General features: G+C 36.5%; 1 protein-coding gene across 3 annotated transcripts in view; it reads left to right on the top strand.

Moving 5' to 3' along the window:
- The window catches only part of WASHC3 (WASH complex subunit 3), a 46,142-nt gene that overhangs the window by 11,843 nt on the left and 11,831 nt on the right, over positions 1-22,468 (top strand). For all 3 annotated transcript variants that reach the window (XR_010932547.1, XM_067697729.1, XM_067697728.1), the window contains exons 5-6: positions 145-255; positions 19,399-19,463. Coding sequence is in view for 2 of the 3 variants with exons in the window: in XM_067697729.1 (XP_067553830.1) it covers positions 145-255; positions 19,399-19,463 (176 nt within the window). In the remaining variant the exon portion in view is untranslated. The remainder of the gene's footprint in view (positions 1-144; positions 256-19,398; positions 19,464-22,468) is intronic.

The raw sequence follows: 22,468 nt of genomic DNA, 5'->3' as shown, positions 1-22,468 counted from the left end.
AATTAAATTATTGGTAAATTTAGAAATATGATTTTTTTCTGATATTGATTGCTTTAGAATTATAAAAAGAAACATCCCTTTTAAGTAACATGACGGACCCCTTTTGTGAATTGTCTAAAGTTTTATACGCAATACTCTCTACAGGTGAACAGTTTACAAGACTCTGGACCACAGGAAAGTGAAGTAACACCAGAAAATATCTTAACTGTAGCCAAGGATCCAAGATATGCCAGATATCTCAAAATGGTTCAAGTGGTAAGCTAATTTGGTCTGTCTTCTCTGTCTAGCAGCCTCCTCTGAAGTTCTTAACCCTGGAGGTTTCATTGTTATTTTTTCAATCTGAGAAAACTGCTAAACCGAGTGACCAAGTTTTCTACTCTCTTACTTCTTTTCTATGTTTAATGAATGCCCTGATAAAGAGTAAGCAGAAGTCGAATCTTCTAATTAAAACTGACCTCACACTTCAAATTAACGTAGTTTAGTATAGATTTATGTAAATTTTTTGCTTTACGTAATCTTTGCAAATCTTGAATGTATCAGATAGAGGAATGAAAGTGGACTATTCACTTAGTAAATCGTATGGCTTTAGCTTAATTTCCTGTATGCTAACACAAATGGTTTTTTGTGTATTTTTATTCTGAATTTCACCTGTCAATAGTTTCGTTCATAGAAAAGAGCATAAGTCACTTGGCCATGTAAGGTAATGCTTTTAATATTATGACTTGAGAATGTGTATTTTTTCTAAGAAATCATTACATGGTATGCAAAAAAGTACAACACAATATTTGCTCTTCTATAACAGCAGAAGTTCATTTCATTCCTGTAGAAAGTCCTATTACAGTAGTTGAAGGAGCTAGCTGTCCATTTTTCAGTTGATCAGAAAATTAATCCTTCTGTAAAATTCTGTTATCAGGCAAAAGAAGGACTGATATTAAAGAAGAACAGTTTTGCTGTTTTTGGCATTATTTATCACCAAAATAATTTAAAAACTAAGACTGTCTGACAACCAGAAAGAATAGATTGGCTATTTAGAAGCTACATTGGTGACAATGGGGAGAAGAAAGTACATTCACTTTCTCTAGCTGTCAGAAGTAGCTGTGTCACTTTCAAAATTCTTAATTGACAGTCAAAGCTCTGGGCTTTAGGCTTTGGGGAAAAAAACAGACTTTGGGTTGAAAATATAAATTTTTTAAACTAATAAAAATAAAATAGAGCTAGTTTGAGTGTGAATCATGATAAATGAATTTTTAAAACTAAAACCCAGGAAAGCTTAAGCTAAGCTTAAAATATGGACTGTTAAAAAATATGTCTTTGACACTTTCAAACAAAAGATGAAAAGTTTCAGAGTAACTCTGAAAGGCTTTTTATTTAGTCTCTTCTTGCCTAACCTATATAAAATAGGAAATGGGAAAATCTACTTGATATCTATGACTGCCTTGAAATATTTGATAGAAGACCACATCTTAGGATAATTGTTATATTCTTAATACATTGCCTCTGACTTTACAAGAATTTGAAAAATCCTCATTTTTCTTTTCAGTATTAATCCACTGTCCTTTTATTCCACAAATATTAAACACTTACCCTAGGTACCATATTAGATATTGTCTAGATTTATTTAGCCAACTAAGGTTCACAGACACCACTTGATATTTTTATTTTTGTTATTAATTACTTAGACAAATTTCATTGCTTTTCAGAATTTCATATATAATATATATCATATGTTTGCATGTATATATGTAAATGATTCTTTACATATTTATTCTTCTAATCATGTAGCTTACCATCTCACTAGGAATAAAAGCCAAAGTCCTTCAGAGGCCCGTGAGATGCTATACAATTTAGTTCCCTAATTACCTTTCTAATCTCATATCTTCACTCACTCTGCTCCAGCTCTACTGTCCTCCTTGATGTTCCTTGAATAAATATATAGACAGTCGCGTGTCTCGGGGCCTTTGCATCAGTTCTCTCTGCCTGAAACACTTTTCCCAAATATCTTTATGGTTTTGCTCCCTCTCTTCCTTCAAATATTTGCAGAAATATTACCTTCTTTCTAGTCCCATTCCTTTTATTCCTTCCCTACTGTATTTTTCTTCATATAACCATCTAATTATATGCAAAACACTACATATTTTATGTACATTGTTTGTGTGTCTACTGCTCCTAGAATATACACCTTTTTGTTTACTGCCCTATTCCCAGTTCCTAGAACCATACCTGGCACATAGTATTTACCTATGAATGAAAATGATGGTATTTTTCTCTATACTGTTTTAACTTTTGATAGGTTTTGGTGATAGATTTCTTTTTTACACTAGCTCAGTGGTTTTTAGAGTAAAAAACTTGTTCAAGATATAGGTTTCTAGTTCCCACCCTACTAAATGAGAATCTTTGCAGTTGGGACTCAGAGCCAGAGCATACGTGCTTTGAGAAATGCTCTTCTGATTAAGAACTGTTTAAAAATATTTTACACTGTTTTGTTTTTTTTTTAATAAATTTATTTACTTTACTTTTGGCTGCGTTGGGTCTCCGTTGCTGTGCACAGATTTTCTCTAGTTGTGGCGAGCAGGGGCTACTCTTCATTGCGGTGCGCGGGCTTCTCATTGCAGTGGCTTCTCTTGTTGCGGAGCACAGGCTCTAGGCATGTGGGCTTCGGTAGTTGTGGCACGTGAGCTCAATAGTTGTAGCTCGCGGGCTCTAGAGTGCAGGCTCAGTAGTTGTGGTGCACGGACTTAGTTGCTCCGTGGCATGTGAGATCTTCCCAGACCAGGGCTCAAACCCATGTCCCCTGCATTGGCAAGCAGATTCTTAACCACTGCACCACCAGGAAAGCCCCTTTACAGTTTTATAACACCAAATAATTTTTATCTCAAAACATTTAAAAAGTTGATAGTTTTATTTCTTATATTTTAAACTATCTAATTCTGTAGCAGTATCTGGCACTTAGCTTTAGCCATCCTTTTTGCTTGGTGTCACCTTGAGCAGGGGTTTAATTTTTTCTGCCTCAGACTTTTTGTTTTTAGCCCAATTTCCTTGATTTTAGTCCTTTGCCTCTCTTCTGCCTTTTGTACGGGTGTTTCTAATTCCTGAACATTTCCAGTGTTCTGGAAGTGCTGCTTCTTTGTGGTATCCTTCTCTTTAGGCACATGGACTTGGCCTTCCTTTGCTATGCTAAGTCATCATTCTTTTATCTGCTTTTAATTTCCATGTATTGTGGTTCGTGTATGCCTCTTAGTCATTAAAATTGGAGTTCGTGTTATTTCTTTTTGCCTTATTGTTTGGGGGTAATAATTTTCAAGAAGAAAGCAGGGACCAACATCTTTGCTTTGAAATTATAAGTTCATCCAAGTTAAATTTAATTTTATTGTTTTTAGTTCATCGTGCCAACCTGTATCCCAGAATCTTATTACCCAACTTTTCTTTCCTACTGCTCCCTGTCCTACATTTCATTCTTCAAACAAAACCACAAAACTTTCTCAATATAAGCTCCATGCTTTCCCACCTCTGAATCTAGATTCCCCTTCTCTTGACCACTACATGTCCAAATTCTACTCATCTGACATGTTCCTATGAACACTTTCACTAAATTATCCCAGATTCTGAACCCACCAACACATAAAGCCAGAAGTGATATCTTCCTTCGTCTATCTGTCCAACCACTTTATCTGTATTTTTTCTCACTTCATATCTTGTCCTTTGATAATTTTAAAATATTTTTATCTACTTGTGTTGAAAAGGAAATGAGTGGAAGAACTATATCTTGATCGATCTTTGTATTCACTTTAACACCTTACCTAAAAAGGTGCTCAATCAATATTTGTTTTTTTATTGGTGGTTTTTTGTTTGTTTGTTTGTTTTTTGGTTGTTTGAGGGTTTTTTGGCCGAGCTGTACGGCATGCAGGGATCTTACTTCCCTGACCAGGGATCAAACCGGTGCCCACTGCACTGGACTGCCAGGGAAGTCCCAATTTTAGAAGCCTACACTCTGGAATTTAGGGAATTGTTTGTATCAACAAAAGGAAAGATAGCATGGTCTCCAGAAAACCTGTCTTTCTGAAAAAATCACTATATACCAACAATATAAAAATCTACTCCTAAGATCCCCCAAATAACCATTCTGTATCCAGAAGGGAATTAACAGTGCCACAAGTTCTCTCTGCTACTAAGGACAGTAATAGGATTTCTTTCATTTTTAATTGCCTTTATATTTTTGTCATTTAAAAATATGAGTTGCTGCTTCATAAGCAGAGTCTTTCTTATACCTGTAATTCCACATATGCTTAGTTTCTCATCTTTTTCCAAAATATAATATTCTTCCACTCAGCATCTTAATACTTACTAAGTCCTCAACCCTCTTGTAATCTTTTCTCTTCCTTCCTTCCTGAATTGTTATTTAGAACTATGTCATTCTCTCTCATAAGACAGTGAGTGTGTTTCTCAAGCACTTTCAGCTTCTCCACTTGTATAAAAGTTTGAATTTGCTGACTACCCATGTAGTGATCACTCACTTCAGATAGGAAGACATAGAAAGTCCTGTAACTTACAAACCCTGATGTTTAAAAAAAAAAAAAAAAACTCGGGCTTTCTGGGTATCAGGATGAACTACAGTCTTTTTTGGCTTTCTTTGTAAGATGCCCTGAAAACTTCCTCTTCCTGGGTCCTAGATATCTCCTGGAATGTATTGCTTTTATATTTGCTTTTCCTCACTTGTCACATACCTGTAAATCTACTTTAGAGACTAGGTAATTAAAACTGCTTAATATAAACTCCTTTAAACAGAAGCCAACAAAATCTTTCAAATGTCACAAGTACCAATGCACAGAGAAATAAGCTGTGCCCTTCTTTTTGGTCTCTGTACCTTTTTCTGTCACCCCTGGATTACTACCTTCCGTGAGGTACAAAATGATTACAGTTCCAGGAAGTAGTTACCTATGAGACAATTTGAATGCCTCAGGGTACACACCAAGATCTTTACTTCGTACTTCTGGGATGCAACATGCTATATAGTTTCTTAGCTTTGTCATGCAATCCTGTGTGACCATATTCAGACCATATTGGCTCTTAAGGTCTCAGTCCCCTCAAACATAAAATGATATCTAAAGTTCTTTACATTTATGATCCATTAATTGATCTCCAAATTTGGATCTCATTATTAATGAATGTTCCTGGAACACCTGCTGGCATTTACTGGTTTTTTTTTTTTTTTTTTTTTCCTTTTAAAGCAAGTTTTACAGAAGATTTTTCAGTGAGTAATAATGTTGTGTTCCAAATATGGCAGGTAATTGATTCTGATTTAATGTTTGTTGTCATAATAATGCAGCACAAGTCTTTACTAAATTATATATTGCATTTATAACTTAACTGGAATTGTGTGCATAGATCACTTTTCCAACAATTCTCCCCTTTTTACTGGCAGAGCTTGGTGAATCCTTTGCCAGTAATAAATTGTGCATTGGGAAAATTCGACTTCCACATTAAGAAGCTAATGACTTGTATTTTTTGAAACCATATTTGCCAAAACAGTCTCTTTGGACACTTAGTTTTTTTTAAAAGCTCTATTTTCTTTGGCTGGCTTAAAATGTGAATTGAATAATCTTGGTTCTGGTGGTTCTGATGCATCTGTTGCCAGCAATGGATGTTGGCCTGGGGAAATGTGAGTTCCATTACCTAAGGAAAGAATCTTCAACTGATTATTAAAGATGTTCATCAAGAAATTATATACCTTGGACCTGGGGAAACTAATCAAGTATGAAGTAGAGTACTCTTTAGATAAGGTATAGTTTTTTAAGAGTAATTAAAGGCTTTAAAACCTTGTTTGGGACATGACCCACATGTGACTTCCCATGGAGTTCCAGGGTAGGTTCCTCATCAGTGATTGGCAGTATAGTCAAAAGGAGGAGCTACTGGTTCATATATAGTCAGAGCTATGGAAAACACTGGTGCAGATTTAGTTTAACAATTATATGCTTTTATTTTTAATTTTTATTTTTAATTTTTATTTTTAATTCTGTAGGTATTTTAATATGTTTTGTTTATAATAGCTTTTAATTTTTATTTTTAATTCTGTAGGTATTTTAATATGTGTTTTGTTTATAATAGCTAAAGTTTACTAACCAGTATCAAGGTCAGTATTTTTTGATTACATAAAGGTTTGGGGGCAGACAATTTCCTCTGGTATTTTAGCATCACACTGTTCATTGAAGGTAAAAGGTAGCATGTACAATGATTGATTTCCCACACATACGAATGTAGATAAAGAAAAGATACAGGCGAACATATGTCTACTTAATTAGTTGTGTAATTTAGCCAGCTTTGAAAATTGAAAAGGGAAAATACTTTATCCTTCTCACTTTCATTTCCATTTGACTATAAAAGAGAGAAGCAAAGCTTAGCAGAATGGTAAACTGCATGAGTAGTAACTTTGAGTTGGCATAAGTGGAGCTCAAGTGACCACAGTTATCCTGCTTCCTCTACATTCTATCTTGCATCAAATGCAAGAAGGATTGGATAGAGATTTTCTGCCCTAAGGCAGAAAACAGTGACAGTTAGCTGCCAATTGAGAGCCCCTGAGGTAACAGCCTATGCTTTGCCATAGCCTGAGTATCTGGAAAACCTAGAAACGGGTACTTTTTGTTGTATCTTCGGCAAAAAACAAACAAAAAAAAAACAAAACGAATCTACCCAAGTTACTTATTCTCTGCTAAAGTCAGTGAACTAACCTCTAAGGAAACCATGTGTAAAGAATTATTATGCCAGTTTTCCAGATTATGATTTTTCAGTATTATGGCTTCCTTTTGAATCCTTCCCAAGTTCCCTTGAAATTGAAAGTTAGGGAGGCCAGAACCAGTCATACCATGTACACATTTAAGGTTAAGAAGTATTGCTTTATGACGTACTTACCCTTTTGTTTATTCCTTATTTTATTTTTCTCATATATTTTTGTTAGAGAACAGTAAACAATAATATTGCTAAATTCAGGTTTTAAATTTCTTGCTTTCCTAGTGTATTTGTTTTCCTGATTTCTTGTTTTCCTTAGAACACTGAAGGGAAAACACGTAGTGGGCAGACCCTACAAAGTTAGATGGTTGTCAGTATCCATTTGGTAATATTATATGCACCTGCCTTGATGCTTATGTATTCCTCACATTTTCTTCACTAATACCACTTTTGCCATAATCATACAGCTCAGAATATTTTAATGCTTGCATATTTTCCATTATAGCTCTCCTTGTGTGGCATTCAATTGCCATGAAAGTAATTTTTTTTGTTTCTTTGCACCTCTTTTATTTTTTTGGCTGCGTCGGGTCTTTGTTGCGGTGCATGGGCTCTTTGTTGCAGCGTGCAGGCTTCCCTCTAGTTGTGGTGCATGGGCTGTAGAGCACACGGGCTCAGTAGTTGTGGCATACGGGCCGCATGTGGCATGTGGGATCTTGGTTACCCGACCAGGGATCAAACCTGCGTCCCCTGCATTGGAAAGCAGATTCTTAACCACTGGACCGTAAGGGAAGTCCCGCCATGCAAGTATTGATTTGAATAATTTGTTTATAGGAACTAGTTGTTTAACCATAACTGTTTTTATTTATGGTGCTTATAACCTCTGGAAAATATATACATATTTTGAACTGTGAACTTCAGGAGGGTTTAGAATTCTCAGTCATATTTGATGAATGGTCATACATCAACAAGCCAGTGTACACAGATGCCAGTCTCTCTTAGAGTTGTAGGGGGATATTTGGTTGCTGTATGAATTCTTTGATATTTAGTAATCTATCAGATCATTTAAATTAATTTAAATAAAACAAAATTTAAAGGAGGAGTAAGTGCAACATAAGAGAATTCAGGCACAAAATAATCTTTTAAAAATAATTCATAAGGTAATAAATTTAGGTTTCTAAATTTGTCAAATCAATTTTTCTTAAAACTGTGTATGAAGAGATTATATTTCTTTAGGAATTTATTCTCCATATCATATTTTTGAATCATCAGTATCATATATAAAGTAATTTAGATAATGTGTGGGACAGTTTAACTGAAACAGTCCTTTCAAGCTGAAACATTTAATTATTTATTTCAGTTTATTTATTTTGCTAAGTGCCAAAAAAATTTACTTCATCTGCCTTAAATTCATTATAACATCATAACTCTATGCACTTCTCCCCACAAAAGAAAGAAAAAGGAGTAGAAGTAAGCAATCAAATACAGGGGAGAGAACTTTTAGAGGGCAAGCTTAAGGTAGTTTTGAATTTAATAGGAATTTCATTTAACTGATCATAAAATGCGAACCAATAAAGACCAGGGGATTTAGCAGAAAAATATTTTTATCTTTTGACTTCATATCTTTCATTCCAACTAATTTAAACAACTCCTTAACTCTTATGATAGAAGTTGTGACAAAAGGAACAGTACATCACTATTAAAGTTCATAAGGAAGCTTTTGAAGATTGCTAACAATGACAGTTTTTATACTTGCTGAAACGTGCGGTATAGTTCTTTTACTTTGAAACCGACTATAAAATTTTAGTTACGCAACTTTGATTTTTCAGTGCCCTTCTATTTTTTTTTCCTACTGACCACCTTTGCCAGAAATAAGGGCCCTCACATAAAAGTTTTACAGATTGGTGAGGAGGAATAATAGTAATGTAAATTAAGTAGTTACTTCATTAGATTTACTCTTTTTAGAAATATTGTGATTCTCACCTTAACTATAAATTAGTCTGTCTAAGATTGTGTAAATTAATGGGAGAAAAAGTAAAGACCAGAGAAGCAAATGAGCTATAGTAAGGAAGTGGGCTCACCTCAGATGGGAGAGAAGTGTCTTAGAGGTTTTAAAGACCATCAACTTGAGGAAGACATTTTAGCACCATATTCTGACAAGGATCTCAGTGAAAGCATTCGTAATGGGGTGGAGGCCTGGTACAGAAGATAATTTGTTTTGAATGGATCTCAACATCATTTGTAAGTTAATCTTTTGGTATTATTTTACAGTTTGGAGAAAATGCTAATATGTTAACTGTATGTTTTTAAAAAAGTACATTTCAAAATATTGAATTTTATTGGGAGAAAATGAATGAAAATTATCTATTCCTCTACCAGAGGATATCTACATCTTTTGTATTTATCTTAATACTGCAATTTAAAAAAAAATCTCCAGACGTAAATATATCTTACCAAAGTTTTTCATAATGTACGGCAGCATCCGAACTTTTCTTTTCTTGTTCTTTTCCTAGCCCAAGTTCACAAATGACTTTTATTCAGTTTATTGGTTAGACCATGTGCTGATGACCCATTGATTCATTGCCCTTCATTGTGGTTCTGAACCCACATGTAATGCCCAGTCCTGGTCATCTCTCTTTGAGTAGGTCCCTGTGGATCCCTAAGAGCATTTAATGAAAGACTCATAACACACCAGTTCAAACACATTACCACTGTCAGAAGACTACTTCAAAAGTGAATATTCTATGGTTTTGATCAGTAGAATCATCCTTATAGTTAAATACTAAGAATTCTATTATGTATAGCTTTTATTACCATATTTGCAGATATTTCATTAAGTCCTCTTTAATAGACACATATAATAATAATGTTTTCAAAAACTGAACAAGATTCCATCTGAATTTATTACATTGATACTTTTAATTTAAGTAGCAAATTCCAAAATGATTTGCTATAGAAATTCTTTTAAAGTTTTTATTCCTGGAAAGTAAAAGTATAATTAAATTTAGAAAATTCTGTTAATACATATTTCAGAGAACAAATATCATTTGAGTGAAATGAGGGATAGCAAAGCTATAGTGTAACTGACATGTTTATAATGGAGTTCTAGCATTAATTAACCTATCATAGCAAGACTTTAAATTTTAGATATTATCTTTGCTTTATAATGAAGGGAGGAAAATGGGTCTTCCACAGCACCAAATTACTCTGAAATTAACAAATATTTGAGTAGCTACAAAGAAAACACCATGCACTTTTTTGGTCATTACACCTAATATTTATCATGTTAAAGTAATATCCAGGGGAAAAATGACCACATGGGGAAATTGATACAGCTGTATTTTGAATTGTCTCATGACAATAGATCCCTCACTTTTTTTTTTTTTTTTTTTGTGGTACGCGGGCCTCTCACTGTTGTGGCCTCTCCCGTTGCAGAGCACAGGCTCCGGACGCGCAGGCTCAGCGGCCATGGCTCACGGGCCCAGCCGCTCTGCGGCATGTGGGATCTTCCCGGACCGGGGCACGAACCCGTGTCCCCTGCATCGGCAGGCGGACTCTCAATCACTGCGCCACCAGGGAAGCCCGATCCCTCACTTTCTGAAATAATTTCTTTAAGGGTTTTTCTTGATAAGCATTTAGGTTAACTTTAGTTCCCATTTCAAAAAGGCACAGATGGAACTGCTAACATGTATTTATTTTATGAATAAAGTAATAGTAACTGCCTGGGCCCTGATCATCATGGCCAGTGTCATTTTTGTCCATTTTATCATGTGATTTGTTCTTACATCTTTAAAGATATCTGATGGGCAGTCAGTGAGAAATACTTTCTCACTGGGATACTAATCTCTTGAGATAATCATTGAAAAAGGAATAATTTACTATTAGCTCCATAGAAACCACTGTATATAGTGCTAGTCAAGATTTGTGAGCTTCTTTTTTGCCCACATATTTAGGTTCAAATTAATGACCTTGGTGGCAACAGTATCTGATATTGTAATATCAGAGTATAGCATTTTCTAAATCTGTACAAGTCATTAGAAATAAAGCTTCCCTTTTTTTTAGGTAGCTATCATCCACTTTACAGTGATTAAGAGGTTTATTTAAATTAATTTTGTATCCCTTCATGGAAAGCTTCCAGAAGGAGATAATTGAACATGTGATTGTTTTTGTTATGATTGTTCAGTAAACATTTATTATCTATTATATAGATTATTTCACCTGAAGATTTTATTCTAAATATAACACCTTACTAATATGATTCATAAAATGCAATATAGGTATTTTAAATATAGCACTGTTGAAAATCAGAAGGCAAAGAAATGGTTGAGTCCATTTCACTAAGTTAAAATTTAAACGAAGCCTGATTGGAGGACTGGCTGCTTTTTTCCAGCCCAGAACATCTTTTCAATTCCTACTTATTCTTTCTTCCTTCAAATAAAAAAAGTACTATCTACCTACCAACTCAATAGATCTTTTCTTTGTTGTTTACCTAAGTAGGGAAAAAGCTTCATATTTTCCATCTTTCATAACTGTATTGTGATTCAAGCTCATAAACTGAGAGGAAAAAACTTGAACATATAAGGAGTATTATTTTTTTTAACATCTTTATGGGAGTATAATTGCTTTACAATGGTGTGTTAGTTTCTGCTTTATAACAGAGTGAATCTGCTGTATGTGTACATATGTCCCCATATCCCCTCCCTCTTGTGCCTCCCTCCCACCCTCCCTATCCCACCCCTCTAGGTGGTCACAAAGCCCAGAGCTGATCTCCCTGTGCTATGTGACTGCTTCCCACTAGCTATCTATTTTACTTTGGTAGCATATATATGTCCATGCCACTCTCTCACTTCATCCCAGCTTACCCTTCCCCCCCCCATGTCCTCAAGTCCATTCTCTACATCTGCGTCTTTATTCCTGTCCTGCCCCTAGGTTCTTCAGAACCTTTTTTTTTGATTTTAGATTCCATATATATGTGTTAGCATACGCTATTTGTTTTTCTCTTTCTGACTTACTTCACTCTGTATGACAGACTCTAGGTCCATCCACCTCACTACAAACAATTCAATTTCGTTTCTTTTTTTTTTTAATAAATTTATTTTTTTTATTTTTATTTTTGGCTATGTTGGGTCTTCATTGCTGTGCACGGGCTTTCTCTAGTTGCCGCGAGCAGGGGCTGCTCTTCATTGTGGTGCGCGTGCTTCTCATCGCGGTGGCTTCTCTTGTTGCGGAGCACGGGCTCTAGGTGCGTGGGCTTCAGTAGTTGTGGCACGCAGGCTCAGTAGTTGTGGCTCACAGGCTCTAGAGCTCAGGCTCAGTAGTTGTGGCACACGGGCTTAATTGCTCCGTGGCATGTGGGATCTTCCTGGACCAGGGCTCGAACCCGTGTCCCCTGCATTGGCAGGCGGATTCGCCACCAGGGAATCCCTTGTTTCTTTTTATGGCTGAGTGATATTCCATTGTATATATGTGCCACATCTTTTTTTTTTTTTTTAACGTCTTTATTGGAGTATAATTGCTTTACCATGGCGTGTTAGTTTCTGCTGTATAACAAAGTGAATCAGCTATACATATACATATGTCCCCATATCTCTTCCCTCTTGCATCTCCCTCCCTCCCACCCTCCCTATCCCACCCCTCTAGGTGGTCTCAAAGCACGGAGCTGATCTCCCTGTGCTATGCAGCTGCTTCCCACTAGCTATCAGTTTTACATTTGGTAATGTATATGTATCCATGCCACTCTCTCACTTTGTCCCAGCTTACCCTTCCCCCTCCTCGTGTCCTCAAGTCCATTCTCTAGTAGGTTTGCATCTTTATTCCCATCCTGCCCCTAGGTTCTTCAGAGCCATTATTTTTTTTTAGATTCCATACATATGTGTTAAGATACGGTATTTGTTTTTCTCTTTCTGACTTACTTCACTCTGTATGAGACCCTAGGTCCATCCACCTCACTGCAAGTAACTCAACTTTGTTTCCTTTTATGGCTGAGTAATATTCCATTGTATATATGTGCCACATCTTCTTTATCCATTCATCTGTCAATGGACACTTAGGTTGCTTCCATGTCCTGGCTATTGTAGGTAGAGCTGCAGTGAACATTGCGGTACATGACTCTTTTTGAATTATGGTTTTCTCAGGGTATATGCCCAGTAGTGGGATTGCTGGGTTGTATGGTAGTTCTATATTTAGTTTTTTAAGGAACCTCCGGAGTATTATTATTTTTAAAAAGGGAAGTCATTTCTATTAGATTGAGTAAGAGGGTTTTTTTCCCCTTCTAATCTAAAACTTTAGGAGAATTTCAACATGATTTATAAAGGAATTTAGTATCTTGGCTTTCATTAACATAATAACAAATAAATGTAAATATTGGCAGTCCTGTAAGCCTCCAGCAGTTTTTGTGATATAAGAAAGTAGTGTTTAACTATTAGTGTTGCCATCGTAATTTCTTTAGTGTGGCTTCTTTACACACTTTCTCCAGTGACGCAAATACAGACATGATTTTTTGGAACATCAGACTTATGGCTGCCTTCTCTCTTCTTCATTACTTATGTTGGACAAACTGCCATTATCACTTGCCAAAAATAATCCCACAGTTCAGTAGACTTCAGTTTTGAGGTCTCTCATGTCCTCCTTAGACCACCAGTAGCTTTGTCTCTTGGAGATCAGAAATTGGACACTTCTTTTTGATGTTTAACAAACCAGACTCCGTTTCTTAACCTCTAAGGAAGAATATAGCAAAACAACAAATTTTCTAAGCAACATCTCTGGAAACATAGCAGCAAATCTCTTTGGAATGTGTCCTTTGGAACATAGGCCAAATTATTTTTGTATTGAGCTTTTAATCAGATTTGTATTAAGGTGATGATAATAGTAAAGTCTTTAATAGGGTAAGATATTATAGTTATATGTATTTTCCTTTATCTATATTCATATACAGAAATGACTAAAGACTCACCAAACTTGCGTAGTATCTGTATTCTTGTGATGTAACCAGCTTCAAGAAACTAAGGATAAAATATGGAGGTTACAGATTCAGGCTTCTCTTATTCTTATACTGTAACCAATTCCATGAAACTAATGATAAAATAGGAAGCTTATCAAATTTCACCAACTTCCCTGTTCCCCAGTTCTCCCTTCCCACCTACTGCCTCCCCCTCTCCAACCCCATACCACTTTCTCTGCTATATTTTAGGAAACTTTTTTCAATCCTCACTTCTCCTCCCTTCTGTTTTCTCGGCTTTATAACTTATTTATATAACCTTTCCAGTGATATCCTGTGGATTATGCTAAAGCATGATAAATAAATCACATAGTTGAGTTTGTCGAAAGACCTTATACCATCAAACCATAGTTAATAAAAACTGAGAGGTGTTTTTTTTAGTGACCTCTCCCGTTGCGGAGCACAGGCTCCGGATGCGCAGGCTCAGCGGCCATGGCTCACGGGCCCAGCCGCTCCGCGGCATGTGGGATCTTCCCGGACCAGGGCACGAACCCGTGTCCCCTGCATTGCCAGGTGGACTCTCAACCACTGCACCACCAGGAAAGCCCTGAGAGATCTTTTTAAAGTATGACCTTAACTCTGCTCTTTTTCCCATTTCTCCCTAGCACTTCAGAGTTTTTTTAATGAAATGTTTCAAACTCCTAACTTTCCCTGTTATACTAAAGAGTTGAGTGACATTTAATTATCAAGTAAAAATTTCCAACCTTGTAGTTCAAGTAGTCAGCTTTCTTCTCTACTATTAAAATTAAATAATTTTTATTACAAAGTTATTATTAAGTACATTTTATTTCAAAATCTTTCAAGTCTTAGCTCCAGATAATATATTTTTAAAGTGGTGCAAATTGTGATCTTGTGCTTACTTTATTCCAAATGTAAGAGTCTGTTCATGCTGCATGCCCCAAAACAAGTAATTGCTTTTTTTCTATCTTTCATTCATCCTTACACCTCATAAGCTAACGAAAGATCCAAAGTTTTATCTTCTAGCTTCTCTGTCTTCTTAACCTACCATATTTCACTTTTCAGAATACATTAAAGATTGCCCCATGGAACAGTATTGCTTTCAGAAGTATGGTTTTCAAGAGAATTCTATGATGATGCATTTATTTTCATCCATCTAGTATTTAGGTTGCATTTAAAGTGTCTGTTGTTCGCAGACATAGAGAACGAACTTGAGGACACGGGGAGGGGGAAGGGTAAGCTGGAACAAAGTGAGAGTGTAGCATTGACATATAAACACTACCAAATGTAAAATATATAGCTAGTGGGAAGTAGCCGCATAGCACAGGGAGGGTGGGAGGCAGAAGCAAGAGGGAGGGGATATGGGGATATATGTATACATATAGCTGATTTACTTTCTTATACAGCAGGAAACTAACACACCATTGTAAAGCAATTATACTCCAATAAAGATGTTAAAAATATAAAGTGTCTTATTATCGGAGTCTTAACATTATATTTTACCAATTTATAATATAAAACATAACAGTTATGAAAATGAATGCATAGATGGGCCTGTAAATGACAGCCTTGCCTCTTTCAGGAGAGAGTCTTCCGGGTAACCCGTGAATTTGAAAAACAAAAAAGCCTTTGCTTTCCCAACCTCCTGTAACCTAGCAAGCTGTAGAGAACTTTGACTTTTTCTCCTCCATAGCCAAAATCAGAGATTATGGTTGTAGAAGGCATCTTATGACTCTTTCTACAACAGTCTTTCTGGGGCTTTTTTTTTGTGAGGATTAAATTTTTAATACATTTTCTGATTTTTAAAATGAGGATTGTAGTTAATAATCTGAACTTAATTTGGCAAGATCTGTAACATTTCTATGAGAGATACATGGTCATTAATTTTGAAAGCTCTGCATATTGAATTTATAATCCATTTGACTCATATTTTTTACATATACTTGCCTGTATATCAACACAGATTTATTGGATGAAATGTAAGATAAAATCAGCATTTTGGAGGGAAATAGCTGGACAAGTATATATTTGTTCTTTAAAATATTTTTGAAACAAGTTTATTTACGGATAGATTATTTGAAAATTTATATGTATGTTTCTGAGCCTTTGTGGGTTTTTTGTTTTTGTTTTTGTTTTTGTTTTGCGGTACGCGGGCCTCTCACTCTTGTGGCCTCTCCCGTTGTGGAGCACAGGCTCCGGATACACAGGCTCAGCGGCCATGGCTCACGGGCCCAGCCGCTCCGCGGCATGTGGGATCTTCCCAGACTGGGGCACGAACCCGTGTCCCCTGCATCGGCAGGCGGACTCTCAACCACTGCGCCACCAGGGAAGCCCTGTGGGTTTTATTTTAAATAAGCTCATATCCCCTCTTCAAGACTCACCTCAGCAAATTCTTTGCTGGTCCTCAGCTCAGTCTGCCTTTCCTTGGGTCTAACCTTGCCCATTATGCAGGTCTCTGTTATCAATTTTATGACTGTATTGTGATCATCTTTTTAACAGATCTATTAGACTGTACTCTCTGAGGGCAGGGGCTGATTATGTTGTTATTTTCTCAGCATAAAGCACTGTGCTGCCATTGTGGTGTTAAACATTGAGGTGTGGGATTGTGATATCAGAATTCTACTGCTAACCCCAGTAAATTTATTTCTAACCCTGTAAGATCCCTGAGACCAGAAAACAGACAATGGACAACTGCAGAAGAAAGCAAGGGAACCTTAGCTGGGTTAGTGCAGAAACTTCAGGGTAGGGCTCTGCGAAATTGGATGGGAGCATCAGAGCTCCTAAGGCCTCTTCTGTACCTTAGGTTCAAAACTGAATGTCACACCTGGCTAGTGACAAGGGAGGGCCAAAGAGAAGAGTATGCAACAGCGTAGAGAGGTGATTGAGCTTTTTCCCACGTGGACTCTGGCTCAGCTTACCCTTTCTGCACGTGGGATGAAAAGATATGAGGGAGAGGGTCCCAATCATGTATACAGCCTTTTAAAGCATGGTGACCCCACTTACTTCTGAAGGTGGTATAATCAAGGTCCTCAAATTTAACACATCTGATTAGTGTTTCCTCATCTTTGGGGCAAGAGGAGGAGTTGACAGAGAGACTTGATTGCATCTTCTCCCCTTAAAGCTTTATAAGTGAGCTTTCAATAAATGTTTATTTGTACATCAAATTAGTCCCCTTTTCAAGTAAATTTGTATTTATTTCTGACATATCCTCTTCTTACTGTTTTGATGTTCTTATCCTGAACTTTGAAATTCACATGTTCTCAATGTTTTTGTGACTTATACACTTCTAGGATTATCATTACATGGTGTTTGTATTGGTATAGAGAAGATGTGTAATATAATCCCAAGAGAGTTCTTGAATTCTATTTGACCTTTTTGCATAATGTGTCCAAGTGAAATTGGACCATTTACTTATGAAAAGAACATTGACATAGCTATACTTAAGAGTAGAAAGCTCTGAAATCTTTATTTGAAAAGACATTTATTCATATTGTTAAGTATTCATGACACCATCCCAGCCAAGGCCTTAATCATTTGACTTATCAATGTTTTCTTTCTTTTGGTGATATAAGAAGAGTGAGAATATGATATCTGGCTTCTATCCGGCAGAATTAGTAATAGATAAGCTCAAATGATTTAATCTGGGCTTATGTGGTACTAGATAGCACTAATTCCATTAAGTCAGTTAAAATGTATCTTATTAGATTATTCAAGTGCTATGCACATACTAATATAAAAGCAAAATAGAGCTATTTTAAATAATGAACCATCTAAAAGGAGGCTTTTTTTCCTGGCTTCTATTTTTTATTTTTTTCCAGTTTTATTGAGAAATAATTGACATACATCACTGAAAAGTTTAAGGTGTACAGCATGATGGTTTGATTCACGTATATTGTGAAATGATTACCACAGTAGGTTTAGTTAACATCCATCACCTCATATAGATACAATAAAAAGAAAAGAAAAAAAAATTCACCTGTGATGAGAACTCTCAGGATCTACTCTGTTAACACTGCTGTATGATATAAGGAAAAGTTATCTATAGTCATCATGTTGTACATTACATCCCCAGTACTTACTTATTTTATAACTAAGTTTGTACCTTTTGACCATCTTCCTCCTGTTCCTCCTACCCCCACCCTCTGCCTCTGGCAACCACAAGTCTGATCTCTTTTTCTATGAGTTTGTTTTTTTTGTTTTGTTTTGGTTTTAGATTCCATATATAAGTGAGATCAAACAGTATTTGTCTTTCTCTGTCTGACTTATTTCACCTAGCATTATGCCTTCAAGATCCACCCATGTTGTCACAAACAGTAGGATTTTCCTGTTTTTTATGGCTGAATAATATTCCATTGTGTATATATACACTCTTTATCCTTCAGTGGACACCTAGGTTATTTCCATGTCTCAGCTATTGTAAATAGTGCTGCTATGAATATGGGAATGCAGACATCTTTTCAAGTTGGTGTTTCTGGGTTTTTTGGATATACTCCCAGAACTGGAATTGCTGAATCATATGGTAGTTCTATTTTTAATTTTTTGAGAAAACTTCATACCATTTTCCACAGTGGCTGTACCAATTTACAATCTCACAAACAATGCGCAGCGTTTTCTTTTCTCCACATCCATGCCAGCGTTTGTTATCTCTTGTCTTTTGATCATGGCCATTCTAACAGGCATGAGGTGATATTTCATTGTGATTTTAATTCACGTTTCCCTAGTGACTAGTGATGTTGAGCATCTTTTCATGTATCTCTTGGCCATTCATATATCGTCTTCGGAAAAATGTCTATTCAGGTTCTTTGCCCATTTTTTAATTGAATTATTTGGTTTTTTGCTCGAGTTGTATGAGTTCTTTATATATTTTGGATATTAACCTCTTACCAGATATATGGTTTGCAAATATTTTTTCCCATTTCGTAGGTTGTCTTCCCACTTTTTTTTTAATAAATTTTATTTATTTTTATTTTAATAAATTTTATTTATTTTAGTTTTGGCTGCATTGGGTCTTTGTTGCTGTGCACGGGCTTTCTCTAGTTGTGGCGAGTGGGGGCTACTCTTCGTTGCTGTGCGTGGGCTTCTGATCGCGGTGGCTTCTCTTGTTGCAGAGCACAGGCTCTAGGTGCACAGGCTCAGGAGTTGTGGTGCATGGGCTTAGTTGCTCCACGGCATGTGGGATCTTCCATACCAGGGCTCGAACCCATGTCACCTGCACTGGCAGGCGGATTCTTAACCACTGCACCACCAGGGAAGCCCAGTTTTCCCACTCTCTTGATGGTTTCTTTTACTGTGTAGCTTTGTAGCTACATGTAGCTTGATGTAGTCTCACTTGTTTATTTTTTACTTTGTCTCTTATGCTTTAGGTATGATTTCCATAATATCATTACTAGACCCATGTCAAGGAGCTTTCTTTCTATGTTTTCTTCTAGGAGTTTCATAGTTTCAGGTCTTACATTTAAGTCTTTAATCCATTTCAAGTTAATTTTTATGAGTGGTACAAGATATAGGGGTCAAGTTTTATTCTTTTATGTGTGAATATCCAATTTTCCCAGCACCATTTATTGAAGAGACTGTTTTCTCCATTGAGTTTTCTTGGCTCCCTTGTCAAATATTTGTTGCTTGGGTTTATTTCTGGGCTTTTGATTCTGTTCCGTTGGTTTATTTGTCTGTTTTTATGAAGGAGGTATATTTAATAATTGAATTATTATCTTGTGTTCTTTGCTTAGGGTGTTCCAGTCATGGCAATAAGAAACAAAATGATATCAGAAGGACTAGACCCAGATCTTCTTGAGTAAGTAATTCTTCTAATATAATGATATTACTGCCAAGATGATGAGTTTATCAGTGATAATAAAAATATTTCAAGCTCTATATGTTTTTCCTATACAGTGTTTTTTTTTTTTTTTTTTTTTTTTTTTTGACCAAGGAGATCAGGGTCTTTGTTTATTTTTTTTTTTTTTTTTGATTTTTTTTTTTAACATCTTTATTGGGGTATAATTACTTTACAATGGTGTGTTAGTTTCTGCTTTATAACAAAGTGAATCAGTTATACATATACATATGTTCCCATATCTCTTCCCTCTTGCGTCTCCCTCCCTCCCACCCTCCCTCCTATACAGTGTTTTATGGTTGAGGAGACCACCTTCATAAACAGTGTCTCTGCTATGTTTAAAAAGTGAAAAATCTATGCTATGCTACTAAAACTAGCCTTAAGACATTTTAGGAGTAGTTTCAATAGATTGATGATGAATCTGTATATGCAAAAGGGATAGAATTTGATGACAGTTTTGTTGCACAGCAGTAGTGTCTTCAAGAAGCAGTGCTCTTTTTCTTCCCATGCTTTTTTCCTCCCTCCCTCCCTCCTTCCCTCCATCTCTCTCTCTCTCTCTCTCTCTCTCTTGAATTATCTATAGTTTTTTATTTAAGACCTTAGTGTATAGGAAATTTACTCTACATGATCTAGGTTGAGCCAGATGGGGAAATAAATAGAGTAACTCTAAGTCCACAGTAATGGTTATTAGAAACTAGATATTGTTTTGTGTGAGTTTTATAAAAAAAATTGTGAGAAATGCTGAAAATTTGTGGCTCAGAAATTTGACAGTAATTTACTCCATCCAGACAAACTTGGCTACATAGCTCATCCTGAGTAAAATATATCGTAATGGATTATTCAGAACTAGTCTCCTTTGCAAGTATCTAGACACTTGTAAAGAGTCTTTCCAGTTAGGGATTTTAGTTCACCCCAATGTATTTAGCTATGGTAGCTATGCAGGCATTCATACTGTACTAGCAGTATACTTCGGAATTTTTCTTGGCTCTCAGCCCTTCAAGAAAATGTATGCAGTTTTCCCCTCATATATACAATCTTTTCCTCATATTTTATCTTTCAAAATATGAAATTTAAGAATTTTTTAGAAGTCTGCAAGAACAGATTTCCCACATGTATCTCCATTTAGTATGTATTTCAGTAGCAAACAGTTCAAGTACAATGGTATAATTGGTAATTTGAACTAAAGCATCTCCAGGATATTTGGCATTTGCTCTGGAAATTGTTTCTGACACACTTTAAAAGCAGATGGATTGTGACATATACTTTAATGTGAATTGAACATATGGGTCTAATCCATTTTGGTACTTATTGGAATATCTTTAACATTGACTGTGACCTCTTTTTTGCTTCTGGAAATACACAGTAGACCTTCTATACTAACAGAGAGCTAAAATGACCTTTAAAATCATGATTTTTCTCTTTAGAGAAAATGTAATAAATGGGAAACTAACAGCCCTATAAGCTATAGGGCCTATAAGCAGCCCTATAAGTGCTATAATCCAGTCCCTTTACCCCCTACTGGCTTCACTTCATCCTCTGCCCAGCCTAAACCTACTTCATTATCCTTTACTTCAACCATCTACCCACACTAGCAACTTGAAAGTCACCCTTGATTCAGCCCTTCTCTCTACCCCTTAACATGTCAGTCACTTTGATTTTCTCTTTTTTAATCTCTCACATCTGATCACATGCCTCCATGCCATTGCTGTTTAGTTCAAGCCCTCATCGTTTTTCACCTGAATTATTATAATAACTCCTGGTTGGTTTTCCTATTCTCTTTCAACCTGTCACTAAAAACTTAGTGGATCTCTTCATATAGTTCATCTGTTCATACATACAAATCTTTCTGTGATTCTCCACTGCCTTTAACATATAGCCTAACATCTTAGAATTGCAAATAAATGCTTTTATCATCAAGACTCAAGCTTCATTTCTTGCCATTCATCCATACTTCCCTATCTCCTGCAGCTGTAGCAAACTACTGGCATTTCTCTGAATGTATCATTATCCTGGTGTCTTTGAATGTTTGTATTCCTCCCCATGGCACTTCCTTCCCCCATCTTAAATGGCCAGGCTGACTTCATAATCTTAAAGAGTCCATTTAGGTATCGCCATCTTAAGAAGTCCATGGATGGGACTTCCTGGCGATCCAGTGGTTAAGAATCCGACTTCCAATGCAGGGGATGGGGGTTCGATCCCTGGTCAGGGAACTAAGATCCCACATGCTGTGGGGCAGCTAAGCCCACATGCCACAACTACTGAGCCCAAGCACCACAACTAGAGAGCCTTGTGCCACAACTACAGAGCCCACGTGCTCTGGAGCCTGCCACAACTACTGAGCCCATGCACCTCAACTGCTGAGCCTGCGCGCTCTGGAGCTTGCACGCCACAACTAGAGAGAAGCCTGCATGCTGCAACGAAAGATCCTGCGTGCCACAACTAAGACCCAACACAGCCAGAAATAAATAAATAAATATTAAAAAAGAAAAAAAGAAGTCCATGGATGACAACCAAGGGGAGAACCCCCAGGACTCCCAATACTTCCTTGATGTATCTCACTTAGCAAGTTTGAGGGCATGTCATTGTCTGTAAACGTTGAGAAACATTCAGTTGCAAAGTGGTGCCAAGTTTTAGGGTAGAATTCCAGTAACAGTTAACATTGTCTTAACAGAAAAGCTCAGCCTCAACCACAGCCTGGAGCCTGAATTCTGACCCATTACCTCACAAGTACACGCCATTGGTCACAAGGGGCGCTGGTTGGAATAGGGTGACTCACTATAACCTATCACCACTACCACTAGAAAACCAGCTCCCACTACATTTAGCTAGATATAAGTGAAATCAATCACCTTGTTAAGGAGGAATTCTGGCACTTTGGGAATCATGTTCACATAAAAGTTAAGGAGCCTCGCTTTGAGGGGAAAGTCTGAGATGATAAAGGAGAAGAAAATGTGCCATCCAAGGAA

The sequence above is a fragment of the Pseudorca crassidens genome, chromosome 11 (assembly GCF_039906515.1).
Source record: "Pseudorca crassidens isolate mPseCra1 chromosome 11, mPseCra1.hap1, whole genome shotgun sequence".
NCBI lineage: Eukaryota > Metazoa > Chordata > Mammalia > Artiodactyla > Delphinidae > Pseudorca > Pseudorca crassidens.
The sequence above is the reverse complement of the archived record's forward strand: the minus strand, read 5'-3'. Positions and strand labels throughout refer to the sequence as shown.